The 14,397-nt window shown below is 48.3% G+C and overlaps 1 protein-coding gene across 1 annotated transcript; it reads right to left on the bottom strand.

Moving 5' to 3' along the window:
- Positions 1-763: 763 nt before the first annotated feature.
- Positions 764-14,388, bottom strand: appa (amyloid beta (A4) precursor protein a). The gene is made up of 16 exons (XM_028980021.1): positions 14,218-14,388; positions 7,183-7,350; positions 6,952-7,081; positions 6,402-6,514; positions 5,752-5,942; positions 5,154-5,434; positions 4,818-4,951; positions 3,959-4,033; positions 3,700-3,858; positions 3,462-3,590; positions 3,136-3,235; positions 2,621-2,821; positions 2,421-2,474; positions 1,824-1,915; positions 1,523-1,669; positions 764-886 (listed from the first exon to the last, which is right to left on the bottom strand). The coding sequence occupies exons 1-16, from the start codon at positions 14,320-14,322 to the stop codon at positions 785-787; spliced, it is 2,181 nt and encodes a 726-aa protein (XP_028835854.1). The 5' UTR covers positions 14,323-14,388; the 3' UTR covers positions 764-784.
- Between the last annotated feature and the right edge of the window lie 9 nt (positions 14,389-14,397).

Here is a 14,397-nt window from a genome sequence, read left to right on the forward strand (position 1 = left end):
AAACTCACACCAACGACAAAATGAAAATAAACCAGAAACACAACACAGAACACAAACCTCAAAATGCGTAGACTCTCTCAGCAGACACGAAACACAGAGAAAACAGCTGAGCTCAGAATCAAAATCGGTCCAATTTCAATGGTATCAAAATGCAGAAAGCTAACTCTACAGGTAACCCCGCCCCCAAACCCTGGCGCGTTTTCGCTACGACTCGATTACTACGACATTTTCTACATGAGACAACTTGGACTCCACCATGCACTAAATATGGACACCTAGTGATCTGCGGTTCTTCAACACATTACACTTCATAAAAATTGCTCTTTTTTCCCTTTTTGTACATTTAAAAAAAAAAAAAAAAAAAAAAAAAAAAAAAGGAACATTCAGAAGTAAAGCTCATTCCCAATTTTACATCACGAATCGACGGCATCCTCCGTCTTTAACTGTGCAGCACTGCTGTAGTCGGAGCAGGGGGCTGGGACAGATGGAGGGACAGGCCTCCTCAGTGGTGGTGGGGGGGGGGTTACGGACAGAGAACGGCCCACACTGAGATCAGGATGGCGAGGAGCGTGAGTTGAACGTGGAACCTCCTTCATGGGAGAGCTGGGACAGCCAATGAGGTCGGCTGGTGCTTCTAATGTACAGGGCAGCTGACCAATCAGAAGTCGTTACACTAACGGAATTCAGAACGCACCAATGGCGCCTATGCGGTGCTGCAAGGTGAATGACGGGGGAGAATGGGGGCGTCAGAAAGGCGTTTTTCTTCATTGTGGAGGGGGGGGGGTCAGTTCTGCATCTGCTCAAAGAACTTGTAAGTGGGGTTTTCATAGCCGTTCTGCTGCATCTTGGACAGATGGCGCTCTTCTGGGGTCACTGCCGCATCAACCTGGAGCATCAGAACACAAACGGACATGAGATAAATATTCATATTTCACGCCCCCGGATACACCCTGCCAGATGTTCATCAAAGCTGATTATGAAGGTTCCAGACAGGTAGTGTCCGTTTCGTAACAAAATATCTTCATCAAAAAATGTGAAAAAACGAGACGTAAATGCTGGTCATGTAACTGTAATTAAATATTTCATGTAATATTTTTGTCTTACAAAACATGTGGTTTTAAAACCTAGACTAAACTGTCTATTGTCCTTGATGAAAACTTGAGGAGACGTTATTTTTCTCTCATTTAATTGCGTTATTTTTATTATGCCGAATTTCTGCTTCCTGCGTTTCCGATCCGGTCGCTCAGATGGGTTTGACTAAAAGAGAATGTTGTTTTTGTCTGTTCTACAGGGCACTTGTACCATACTGACTGATTAAATAGAACTGTACATTTCCTACATTACTATAATGCTCAGACTTTTAACTGAAAATAAAATGAGTTTGATCGTGACAAAGACTAATAAAATGACAGCTTGCCGCAAAGACTCGACTAAAACCAAAAACAAGTACACAGCCAGGGCTGCATTATGTGGGCGAAAATGACGGTGGAACGACGCAGGTTATACACACACAAACACACACCTCAATGATCCCGTGGTGGATGGACATATACTGCTTCTTCCTCAGCATCACTAGGGTGATGACAATGATGGTCGCTATGACAACCCCTCCAACCATCAGCCCAATGATAGCACCTTTGTTGGAACTGACATCCTCAGCGAAGAACACCTGATGATGGGGAGAGTGAGAAAACAAGGTTACGGCTGTGATAATAGCACGCAGCAACAAATTTACAAAATTTGCCACAAAGCACGATACAATTCAAGCATTATCCCTCATATCGTACTAAGACTCTAGATGGCTTAGTGAGTACGAGGTGTACCAGTTTCTGGTGGCGGACTTCAAATTCAGTTGTGCGTCTGTCCTCAGACTCCATTTTCAGCTCAGGAACCTCTTCTGACTTTGGCCCAGAGCCTGAAATGGAGAAATCACAAATTCATATCAGCGTAAGGGTGGTAGCAGCCTGGTGGGTGAGACACCCGCCTCTGAACCAGACCTCTGGTCTTTGTAACTACTGATTGACTTGATAAGGGCGTCTGATAAATGCCATAAACGCAAAAGGATTGAGAAGAGAAATTTTTTAAAAAATTATATGAATGTAATATACATTTTTATATTCACAGTGGCTCACCATACAGTTCAACTTGCTTTGTACCATTTACATTTGTGCCACAAGAGGGCGACCAAGCTACACTCACAAAGAAATATAATAAAAAAAGCAAAAATATCCTTACACCTTCAGCATCTAGTGCTTATCATAGAAAGACAATGTTGAAATCATTACTACCCTAAAAATAAAAAAGAAACATGGAACGTTCTGTCAACGTCAAGTGTTTATAATTTGCTGCTACGGGGAGGGACGTTCACAGGAACAAAGATGACAGCAGAACATACAAAGTAATAATTCTGTGGATGATACCTGCTCGGGGAGGGAATCCTCTGTCAACGATGGGACGGGTGTCCACAGGTGCAACTGCAGGGGGACGTACAGAGAACATGAGACGTGTGATGCATATTCAGTTTTTTTATCTGGTCATTATTTATTTGTAATCCGGTGTGTGTGTGTGTGTGTGTGTGTGAGAGAGAGTGTGTGCGCTGTAGATAGCCTACGCTGCGTACCCTCATTTTGGGTGTTGGCCTGATTAAAGCTCTCCGGATGGATGAAGCCCAACCCACCGTCCACTAGGGGCAGCGTGTCCTGCTCTCCGGTGCCGTCTGGCATGTCGGGCATCAGGGCGTCGTTCCCGTAACTCACCCTCACGTCGGTCTGCAGGGAAGACAGCTGCAGAGCCATCTCCTGCTGCTCCCGCTGGAGGAGGTCTGTCCCGGAGAGAAATTCCCCCCCGCCAGAGACACAACATGTCAAAAAAGGAAAATAACCTGAGTGAACAGAAGCGGTTCGTGGCTCATTACAGACGATCCTTGCGAGAGAACCACAGATGGCCCACACACACTCTCCTCCAACGAGTGTATTTATACGATATTCGTCACCAGTGCGTCTGTGTGTGTGGACACCAAAGATAAGAGTCTGATTGTGTATAATCAGCGTTGAACCCATAATCCGCATCGATCCACTCAATACTGCTAATGTAGCTCATTTCCACCTAGCGGGGTGTGTGGGCGTGGTCACTCACCCACTTGCTCCTGGATGTCATCGGTGATGCCCGGGACCTTGTAGAGCAGCCCCACGGACTGGTTCATACGCTCCTCGATCACACGCAGGTGGGTCAGTACCTGGGGTCAGAGGTCATAAAGCGGTCTAGGTCCACAGTCTTCCATACATGTTGCGCGTGAGTAAAGTGTGAGGACGTTAAAAATCACAGCAGATGCACAGATTCACGCTAAAATCGGAATGTCCTCATTTACTAAACCAGTTACGCTTGCTGAAAACGTGGAAAAGGCTGCATGTTGTTGTTGGTTGTGTGTGTGTGTGTGTGTGTGTGTTTCTGCGTTTGGGTACCTGAGGCCGGATCTGAGCCGCCTTTTTAGGGTCCACCATGCGCACGTGTTCAAAGTGCTTGAGCGTGTGCTGCCGGTCCTTCTGCTCGGCGCGGACGTATTTCTTCAGCAGGCTGAAGACGTGGCGCGGCTGCAGAGAGCAACGCGGTTCAGCCACTCTGGAAAAAACGTGTGTGTGTGCATGTGTGTGTGTGTGTGTGCATGTGTGTGTGTGTGTGTGTGTACAACAGCCCGTTTACCCGCAGAGGCTCGGCCTGTAAGGCGCTGAGGTAGCTCTCCAGGGCCACTCGCCGACGGTCGTTCAGCAGAGCCTCCACCCGAGCCATGTGGGTCTCCACCAGCTGCTGGCGCTCGCGAGCGGCATCCTGCTCCAGCGCCTCCACCTTCTCCTGGAAGTGCTGAGTGTGTGTGTGTGTGTGTGTGTGTGTGTGTGTGTGCGCATGAGAGATTAGAAAAAACGGACGAGCAGTGATCTGTATGTTGGTCTGTCCGTCTTACCTGGATCACGGCCTTCTTGTCGGCACGAGGAAGACTCTTCGCCTGTCGCTCCGCCTCCTCCCACTCCCTCATTACCTACCAACGCACACTAGTTAGTAGAGGTGGGACATACGTTATAGTTCATGATTATTATTTTTTAAAATCGGTATTATCACGATATGATCATTTAATTGTAGCACAAATTCCCCAAAAAAGCAGCTACTTGAGTGGTGTGGAATTATTTTGGATACGCACCAGGAGATACAGAACGGACCACGGTAACATGTAAGGAGAGCAAGAAGCCCGTAAACGCTTCAAAATTGAGGATCGCACAACTATTACTATTTATGGTTATCCAGGTTTTTTACAGAAGCTTTTACAGAACATTTTAAGTAACCTGTAATGTTCTTGCTGTCAAATGATTAACAAGCATATTTTATTATATCGTCAAATTTATCATTATCGATAGGCTACTCTGAATTATTGTCATATTATTTTTATAGTCTAAATTTAAAACTAATTCCATTTGTTGTAAAAACTTGAATAACTGTAATTATTAAGATTAAAGATGAATGTTTGCTCATTCCTCTGTAGCTAGTTTAACAGTTTGCATTTTACAGGGGGGATCTTGCGCAAAGCAGGATGTCCATTTTCTAACATGAATTCAGGTATGAATTCAGGTTCAAACTTCGGTTAGAAGTTTATTTATTTCTGAGTGGCGTTCTGCTTCTCTGTCTCGGCCCTATATTTTGCTGTCTTAGTTTTGTAATTCTTTGAAAATATATATATATTATATATATATATTATAGCTCAATAAACAAAGTAAAACAGGTTTCTCATCAACTTTTCTTAATGGCCTTTTTTCGCTCAGGCGCCCCACCTGACTCATTCTCTCCCGGTGTTTGGCTTCCAGGCTCTCTTTGGCCTTCTGGAAGTGGGCGTGTTCGTTGTCGTCTCCAGGCGTCTCCAGGTAACGACCCACCGCATCAGAGGGGGAGGGGGTGGTATGGACCCCTGGAGGATGAGGTGAAGCGAGAGAGAATAATTTCAAAAACACCCCAGGTTTCATGTTATATAAAACTATGTTGCCTTTAGCAATTAGAATCGTGCTGTTTTTAGGGAAAATGTTGCTTAGCAACACACTATAAGCTGGTCATGTGACTGACTATTTAAGGATCATGTTGGCATAATTTTAGGATTCTGTTGAACTTCTTACTTTCAGCCTCCTGCTCTACTGACTCGGTGGTGGTGGTGGTGGTGGTTGTGGTGGTGGTGGTGGTGGTGGTTGTCGTAGCGATGCTGGCCGTGTGCTTGTCACTCTCAGCAACAAGGTCATCTTCTTCATCCTCCTCCTCATCATCGTCTTCTCCATCACCATCCTCATCATTGAGGGCCTCGTCGCGATCGTAGTCATCGTCTCTGCCCTCATCCACCTCATCCTCTGTCACAGCAGGCTCCGCCTCCACTTGCTTCTCTGGCTCCGCCCCTCGGCCCATGCTGCAGGGACAGTAAATAAATAAACACACAGAAACTTATTAGCCTGTTTATGGTGTGTACGGCCTGGTCAGGGTCAGAATAAGCGAAGGCTACGCTACATGGTCACTTGCCCCCTGACTGCGGGTGTCCAGACATAATTGATATGTATGCGCTTCCCTGTTTCCACACCCCTGCAGGATAAAAGGAACTTTTGAACCTTCTCCCCAAAAGCCCTGCACAGCCAGGTGCTTTCTCCAGACGCAACTCGATCCCTATAGGCTGTTGGGGGTGTATGTGCATTTATTTATAAGTATATATATATATGCTCGTGTGTATACCTGTTATCAGAAAAGTCATTTTCAGGCGCTCCCCACCAAACATCAGAGTCGTCCGCCTCCAGCTCAGCGCTGTCTGAGTCTCTCTCGCTCTCAGAGGGACAACACACAAACTCGACGCCACGGAAACGGTCTATGCCGCATGGCAACAGCATCCCGTAGTCATGGAGATTCATGGTGCGGTCCCCACACGACTGAGGAGGAAAAGGAGGGGATGGTTGTCAGAGATGCTTCACATTAAAGGTTCAATTAATGTGATGTATGGAATAAAAATATTAATAATAATAATTTACACATGAAAGTGATTGTCATCGTAAAACAATGCAGCATAGCACACGGTGACACAACAAAATGGGTCCTCTGCTTTTAACCATCATTCGTAGTGAGCAGTGAGCAGCCATGAAAGCAGCACTCTGACTGTGGACTGTGCTTTTTCGGCATCAGGTTTGACGTAGATCTCAATGGGCTAAGATATGTGCCAATTTGAATCTGAATACCAGTGAAAAAATTTTTTAAATGACATTTTTACATTACAGTATTCAGATTCAGTTTGTGCCGGTCAGAATATATTCTATTTAAATCCTGTTTCTATTGGCTCAAATCTCAGCCCATCGACCTTTCTAGTATATGTGTGTGTCTGTGTGTGTGTGTACCTCCTTGGCGACAGTATGCCAGTGCAGGTGACTCTCACACAGGTCCATCCGTTCCTGGTGTAGGAATTTACACTTATCAGGAACCAAGAGAGCATCGCTGACGAACTCACCAACTGAATCGAATGGGAATATGAACACACGTCAGTTGTGAATTGATTTTAAATATCAAGTCAAAGTCAAAGTAAACTTTATTGTCATCTCTTCTATATATTGTACAGATATACAGAGACGAGAAGACGTGGCTCCAGTTTACACAGTGCAACATAAAAATAGACAACAAAAAACAGATGCGGCACATGGAACACAATATATAAATAAATAGGACACAAAATATACATTTTAGGTACAAATGAAATGTTAAAAAGTGACCAGTGATATATACATGTTTACCGACTGTGCAAATAAATAACTGTAATAATAGTACAGTTTGTAAATCTCGACATTTTTCTTATTCTTGGTTTCAGTGAAGTAGGTAGTCCGTATATCAGCATGTGAACAGCATGTGAACTAATATGCATATTAAAACACACACACACACACACACACATACCAAGGCAGCGGTATGGCACAACAATGTGCAGGTGGCCCTTGCACTGTTTGCGGCCCTTCTTACACCAGTTCTGAATGCTGATTGGCTGGTTGGCCTCCACCACGTTGGTGATCTGCAGGTCAGGATACACCTGAACACACACACACACACACACACACACACACACACACAGAACATAGTGAAAAGGGCCGCTCTTTTCGAGTGTATGTGTCGAGTGGCTGTGATCTCAACCTCCTGGCAGTACTGCAGGATGCCCTCCTTGGTGTTGATGCAGCTCTTGGTTCCGCTCGGGTCCGAGTCCCACCTGCCGTTCTGCACGTTCATGTGCATGTTGAGTTTTCCGCAGAACATGGCCACCTGGGGCTCAGCCAGCGAGCCGGCGCCTTCATCCGCCGGAACCTGGAGGGGAGAGGCGTGCTCCGGTTTAATACCGGAAACGGAAATACATTTCTGCATTTTAAAGAGGGCCTGGCGGCAGGTCTGTCTCTGTTCTCGTCCAGTTTTCCTTCATCTGGAAACTGGAGGGAGGATACGTGAAGAATCACATCTTATGTCCCTTCCCTTGAGAGACAGACATGCATTATGGTTAATCATCTGATTATGATCTGTAATTAGCACGTTCATACTGGTGCGTGAGCCACCGCTAGGAATTGTGGGACAGCGTTATTTCCTTTGGTAAATGAAGCGTCAGGGTGCTCAGGTCACGTAGCGGATTTAACCAGATCTTATCATGGCTGCCGCAGAGCTCTTCTGCCTCGGACAGAAACCTTCAGGCCCAGCAACTTTCCCATGAGTCCTTGCATTACGTCCGCATCGTTCCTTCAGACCCACAATTCCCTTCATCGACCATCCCACCACTTAACCCCACCCCTCCACACCACAACACATATATAACTGGGCCACTTTTCACTGTGAAGCGGTTACCTGCAATTAATCGTCACACACAGGAATTCACAATGAATTCTCATTCATCTGAGTAAATAAAATACTAAAAATACCAAACTAACAAATTCAGCCGAACACAGGGATGGACCAATTGGAGACGAGGTGAAGTATACCCCCGGTAAACAGCAGAGGGTGTGTTCGTAATCGCATTACGGCTCGGATTGTGTTGGCTGCTTTACAGAAGTTCAGTTGTTCAGCTGATGAAACAGACTGGAGGCGCCCTAAACACACACACACACACACACACACACACACACACACACACACACACACACAGGATCAGTCCGATCAGACAGCCTCTCATTAGAACCCATGATGTATAGCTTAAAGGAGTTCATGTCCTCCATTCTCAACCTGGCAACCCACAAGCTGTGCTGGGCAGTCTCACACACACACACAATTACAAATCCGGCACACACCAGTGCCGTTTCGACCTGACACATGACATTGTTCCAGCAGAGAACCATCTGCGAGTGAGGTCAGTCAGGGACCGGGGACAAATTCCCATGCTGCCATATGGACGCACAGACGTTTAGAGGCCGCGGCCAATTCCTCACACGTCAGAAGGCGTGGCGGTACCATAGCCTTCATATCGGAGCGCGGCCCATCCTGTGACTGCCATGCGTCTTGGTTGAGACGAGAATCAGAACGGCCATTTTTCTCTGCAGAGTGTTCTAGCATTTTAAATGTGAGCACACACTTGGCCTGTTTCAGAGGACGACATGGACGCGCTCCAGAACAGACGACAGTAATAAACTTGCATCGCCACCTCTCCACTGTGATGCTGCTACAGGACACCTCATAACACAATGAGACCATGAGAAATAAAATGGCGCATCACGTGTCACGCTGTACAACACCTCAAAATCGTACTTCTTTCCTGGTAACCTTCATGAATTTGCCATAATTAATAACTGCCGTTATTCACTAATAACGATGCATGGAGAGCCCAGCTAACATTGCGTAAAATGCCGGAGGGAAAAATAATTAATCCACCAGTGGAAGGAGTGACATGGCACCTTCATCAAACATGAATGACTGTTTGTAACCCCTAAAATACCCCAAATCTAAATTTCAGGGCCATCTTGGCAAACATCTATGAACACGGCCAATACATCCTATATTGAGTTGTGAAAAATAAGCCTGAAATAAACATAATTAATATCCAATTACTCAGGGACCCCTTGCTAGACGTCAAGAGAATTAAATCACTGATAACCTGCATGTTGGTGTTGGTGGTGGGCGTGGTCACGTTCGTTGGAATTAAAGCACCTGATAACCTGCATGTTGGTGTTGGTGGTGGGCGTGGTCACGTTAGTTGGAATTAAAGCACCTGATAACCTGCATGTTGGTGTTGGTGGTGGGCGTGGTCACGTTCGTTGGAATTAAAGCACCTGATAACCTGCATGTTGGTGTTGGTGGTGGGCGTGGTCACATTAGTTGGAATTAAAGCACCTGATAACCTGCATGTTGGTGTTGGTGGTGGGCGTGGTCACGTTAGTTGGAATTAAAGCACCTGATAACCTGCATGTTGGTGTTGGTGGTGGGCGTGGTCACGTTCGTTGGAATTAAAGCACCTGATAACCTGCATGTTGGTGTTGGTGGTGGGCGTGGTCACGTTCGTTGGAATTAAAGCACCTGATAACCTGCATGTTGGTGTTGGTGGTGGGCGTGGTCACGTTAGTTGGAATTAAAGCACCTGATAACCTGCATGTTGGTGTTGGTGGTGGGCGTGGTCACGTTTGTGTACAAAGGGTATTAGGAGTATGGAAAATAGAGGGAAACAGAGAAGAAAGGGAGGAGAGGGATGCAGCGCTAAACCTGGGCGTGTCACATATTGACAGGAGGGGGGTTACATAGTCCAGAATCATGATGTAAAAAAAAAAAAAAAAACTCGAGCTGCACTGAAGAACTATGACCTTTGACTCCTGTGTGCTCTGTGGTGTGTGTATTTGGACACATCTAAGTCACGTCCACAGATGGACAAAAAAATAAAAGTGACCCACCCGCCACACCCCCCGACTGGTCAGTGTGGGAGTGGGGGAGGGGAGGGGCGGGGCGTCTTTGACGTAGTCATGCTGGCGATGGTGATAAATGTCCTCCCATCTGCTCACACACACACACACACACCACATTTGCACATAAACACATTTAATCCCCGTCCTGAGCTGGTCTGAAGCATGGAGGCGGAGCTTATCTGACAAGACAGAAAGCTCAGTGTGCCGCTCTGGGATCAGATTTCCCTTTGGGAGGAGACCCCGGGGTGAGGAACTGACACACACACACACACACACACACACACACACACAAAAACACTTACTAATCGCATACAGAAAGCCCAGCACGGACGGAAACATCATGGGACCGGGATTTTAGCCTGTATGTGTCACCGAGACGCCACCGAGAAGTCAGGACCCTTAGAAGATCCACTGTTATCGACTGTTCAGATAATGAAGAGCAAGTTACCATGGGAATCCACTTTTTACGGGATCGAAAATAAATAGGTAGATAAAAAGATCGTTTTCGATGACAAGTTGTCCGTAAATCACGAATACCGGGGTGACAGGAACGCCCGCACGTCGCGCCGCTCAGATTTTGATTCCGAACAACAGGCACCGTAATGTGACGCCGTTGTATGTGTGTGTTTGTGTGAGGGGCGTAGAAATTAATCTCATAAACGACGCAGACGTGGACGTTGGCATAACAATTCTGGTTAAAAAGCAGCGCCGGTATTAGTGCCACTCAGCACCGCGAACTGTGTTGAACTGACCGTATTTTTTGTGCGGCATCAGGTGTTTCTGAACTGAAGTGATTGTCATTGTGACACACAGCAGCACAGCACACGGTGCACAGAGTGAAATGTGTCCTCTGCTTTTAACCATCACCCTTGGTGATCAGTGGGCAGCCATGACAGGCACCCGGGGAGCAGTGTGTGGGGACGGTGCTTTGCTCAGTGGCACCTCAGTGGCACCTTGGCGGATCGGGGTGCCTCGATAATCAGGGCGGGGCAGGGCGGGGCAAGAATCGACCGCACCTGCTGGCCTTTTATCACTGTGACACACGGCCACAGATATTCCTTTTACAACATGCTCCACCCCATCTCTGTCGCTATGACAACAAGCCCCTCCACCCGCCCTGGGGTCTTTTTTGTCAGAGGAAAGGATGCCGGAGGAAAGGACGATATTGAAGGACCGGTGGTATGGCCACCTTCCTCAGCGAGCACAATCACGGCTGAATCCTGACCTCGACATGTCACCATGGCAACGTCAACGAAACTCCTCCCAGGAAGGTCTGTCCCGCAGGGGGGCAAAAGCCCCCTCATGGGAAAGGAGGCTTCGGTGATTGACAGGGGTTTCATGGTGTCTCCTTGTCCTGTCTCTCACTCGCAGTCCCGTACGTAACGTATTTGAACCGGTGCAGGACGCAGGTGACGGTGTCTCACGGGGTCATTATGAAGAACGTCGCAGGCCTCACAAACAGAGGAAGTCGACCTCTTCAGCACCAGGAAGCGGGCGGGAAAAAAAAAACAACAACACAGGACCGGAACATGGCGCTGCGTCACCGCGGCGACAGGAACAGAATTAGCGCCTGAGCCGGGCTCTGAGCTTTAGTGCTTTAACGTGTGCGTAGGCAGGTGTGTGTGTGTGTGTGTGTGTGTGTGTTGGCCCCTTGCCGGGTTCACGATCCTCCACGTGGGGGTCGAGGCAGCAGGAAGAAGACGGCGGCGGGTTTGAGAGCGGAGGCAGGCAGCAACAACACACACCCACCCTCCCTGGAGGAAGGCGGTCTAATTATAGCACGGGCAGCGGGCACCAGGGGATGGAGTGGGTGCCACGGCAACCCACATGTTAAGGGAGCGCCGGAGAAACAGGAGGCGGAGGAGAGGAGAAGTGACATGAGCAGGCTGGAAATATCCGCAGCGTGAGAACTCCCGAGGAACGCGACGCCTACCTGGACTCGCCCTCGGCCCGCCCCGCCCCCTGCAGTTCTTATCCTTAAATATTATAAAAATTCATATTAAAAAAACATGACCGGTTAGAACCAGAAAACCACAACATGAGGATTGCTGTGTCAATCAAACGGAGGAAACGGAAGTGCATATCACCCCCAGACCCAGTGACCTTGACCTTTGACCTACATCTAACTAGTTAATCCATGAAAATGTGATGCCACCACCGCAGATGAAAGAATAAAGCGGTGCGCGACATGGAGCTATTAGGAAAACGACTAACTTCTCCTGCTTGTGATGACTGGTCGGCCATAACCGTGGTCACAGCACCCGTGGGGACCCATCCACCCGAACCCAAGCGGCGAAATCATGTCCCCTCGTCCCCGGGATGCAGAAGCATCCACTGTAACATGGCCGCCGGCCTGACAGACGCCTCTCATTAGCGGCCAGGGATATTGCATTGCGGGGTGGAACTGCGGTTGCCATGGCAGCAGGGCAATTGGAAAGCTGTTCCATCATTATTATTTTCCACATCACACAAACACACACACACACACCTCCACAGGCATCCACATTCAGCACCTGTGCGCAGAACCCCATCGACCAGAGAATCTGCAGCAGGTTCCACACGGACCGAACAAACACAAGGGAATAAATCATGAAACATCATTTACTGTAAAAAAAAAGTGAAATAATTAAACATGTTATGCTGATTTTATTTTTCTTTGCTGAGGCTGATTTGCAATTGCAAAAGTGGAGTGATTGTCATTGTGATACACAGCAGCACAGCACACGGTGCACACAGTGAAACTTGACCTCTGTATTTAACAATCACCCTTGGTGAGCAGGGGGCAGCCATGACAGGCGCCCGGGGAGCAGTGTGTGGGGACGGAGCTTTGCTCAGTGGCACCTTGGCGGTTCAGGATTCAAACCGGCAACCACCACTGGCCCTTTTTATACAGGATGTCCCAGATTTTGGCCGAAATCAGCTAGTCCCACGCGGGACTTCTCCCTGTGTGACTCCATCCTAACCTGGGACGCCAGCGGTGGCTGATGGGAACTCTGTGTGTTCATATGGTGCCATATTCATGGCTCTTCAAATGGTGAGGCCCGTCAGGCTTCCTGACACATGTTGTACATGTTGGGGGTTTGGGGTTTTGGGCAGGCTGCGCGGTGATATCTGGCGGGGATCGGGGCTTCCCTGCCGCGGATCTTTTGTCTGCAGACCAGGAGTCAGACGGCGCCCCCCCCGCCCCCGGTCCTACTGCGCCTGCGCGCAGCGCCGCCATCTTGCTTCAGCCGGGAACCTCCTGCTGCTCCCTCACCCGCAGCTGCGCGACATTCCCAAGCCAAAAGATCTAAACTCCAACCAAACCGTTCACTTATTATTCATGATGTATCAAACCGCAGACTGTGTCTGCGAAGTAAGTTTGAAGAACCTGCCTCACGAGAGGCATCAATATCGGGCCGAATCCGTCCGCGGACACAGGTGCGACATTATCGATGACTTTAACAACGCGGCTCGGCCAATCAGTGCTAGGCGTCGCGTTGCATATTTCACCGATTTAGCCCGGATCTGATCTCCGGCCCCGAAGAGCGCTGGGAGCACGGAGGTACGACCGGAGAAACACACACGCACATTTCCCAGTAAAATAACTTCTGCTCAGAAAAGCAGTAATGCAGCACTGGAACATTAAAAAGTGGAACATAGTATAATCCGTATCAGCAGCGGCTGGGATAATCTGCAACAGTAGCATGGTGTCTGCATCAGAGGTGGAACCGACATAATATAATGTAATATAATATGTGCGGCAGCAGTAGACCTGGTATAATATAATTATGTCCGCAGGACAACAGTAACACGGTGGAGCAGATGTAATATAATCTGAATCATTTGCATTTACGACATTTACCAGACGCCCTTATCCAGAGCGCCTTACAATCAGTAGTGACAGGGGACAGTCCCCCCTGGAGACACTCGGGGTTAAATGTCTTGCTCAGGGACACGTTGGGTTCGAACCTGGGACTTTCGTATCCACTTGGCCACTATCAGCATCAGAAGAAGAGATTCAGTATAATAATCGGGACCAGTCCGGACCCCCACCCTGCCGCATCTCCCGCAGTCCCACCTGCAGGGGCTTCGCGGCAAAAAAAAACCCCATCACACAGATATGATGCCACACCGTCCAGATCGAAGGTGATTAGCGCATTAATAATGAATAAAAGCCCAACTCATTAGTCAGACAGCTCATTAGCGTCATAATCCGACAATCCCCGCGACAGGAAACGACTCCGGGCTTTCAATGAACCGGAGACGCGTCGGACCGAACCCGGAACCGAACGCACCGCAGAAAACGGGATAATTCTCTCACCTCCAGACCCCGCGCCGAGGCGGCGATCACCACCACCACCATCATCATCATCATCTTCCTCCTTCTCGCCGTCATGCCGGCTGGACGCTCCAGCGTGTTGCGCATCGTGCTACAGAACAACAGCGGCTCGGCTCGGCTCGGCTCCCGGGAGGAATGATGGAGACCGGGCGCGGGGAGGAG

This window comes from Denticeps clupeoides, chromosome 5, assembly GCF_900700375.1.
Source record: "Denticeps clupeoides chromosome 5, fDenClu1.1, whole genome shotgun sequence".
NCBI lineage: Eukaryota > Metazoa > Chordata > Actinopteri > Clupeiformes > Denticipitidae > Denticeps > Denticeps clupeoides.

Coding starts and splice junctions, on each gene's coding strand:
- appa (XM_028980021.1), bottom strand. CDS start 14,322: ATGCGCAACACGCTGGAGCGTCCAGCCGGCATGACGGCGAGAAGGAGG. Junction 4,952..5,153: donor AGTAGAGCAGGAGGCTGAAA/GTAAGAAGTTCA, acceptor CTCATCCTCCAG/GGGTCCATACCACCCCCTCC. Junction 2,475..2,620: donor GGCCAACACCCAAAATGAGG/GTACGCAGCGTA, acceptor GTCCCCCTGCAG/TTGCACCTGTGGACACCCGT.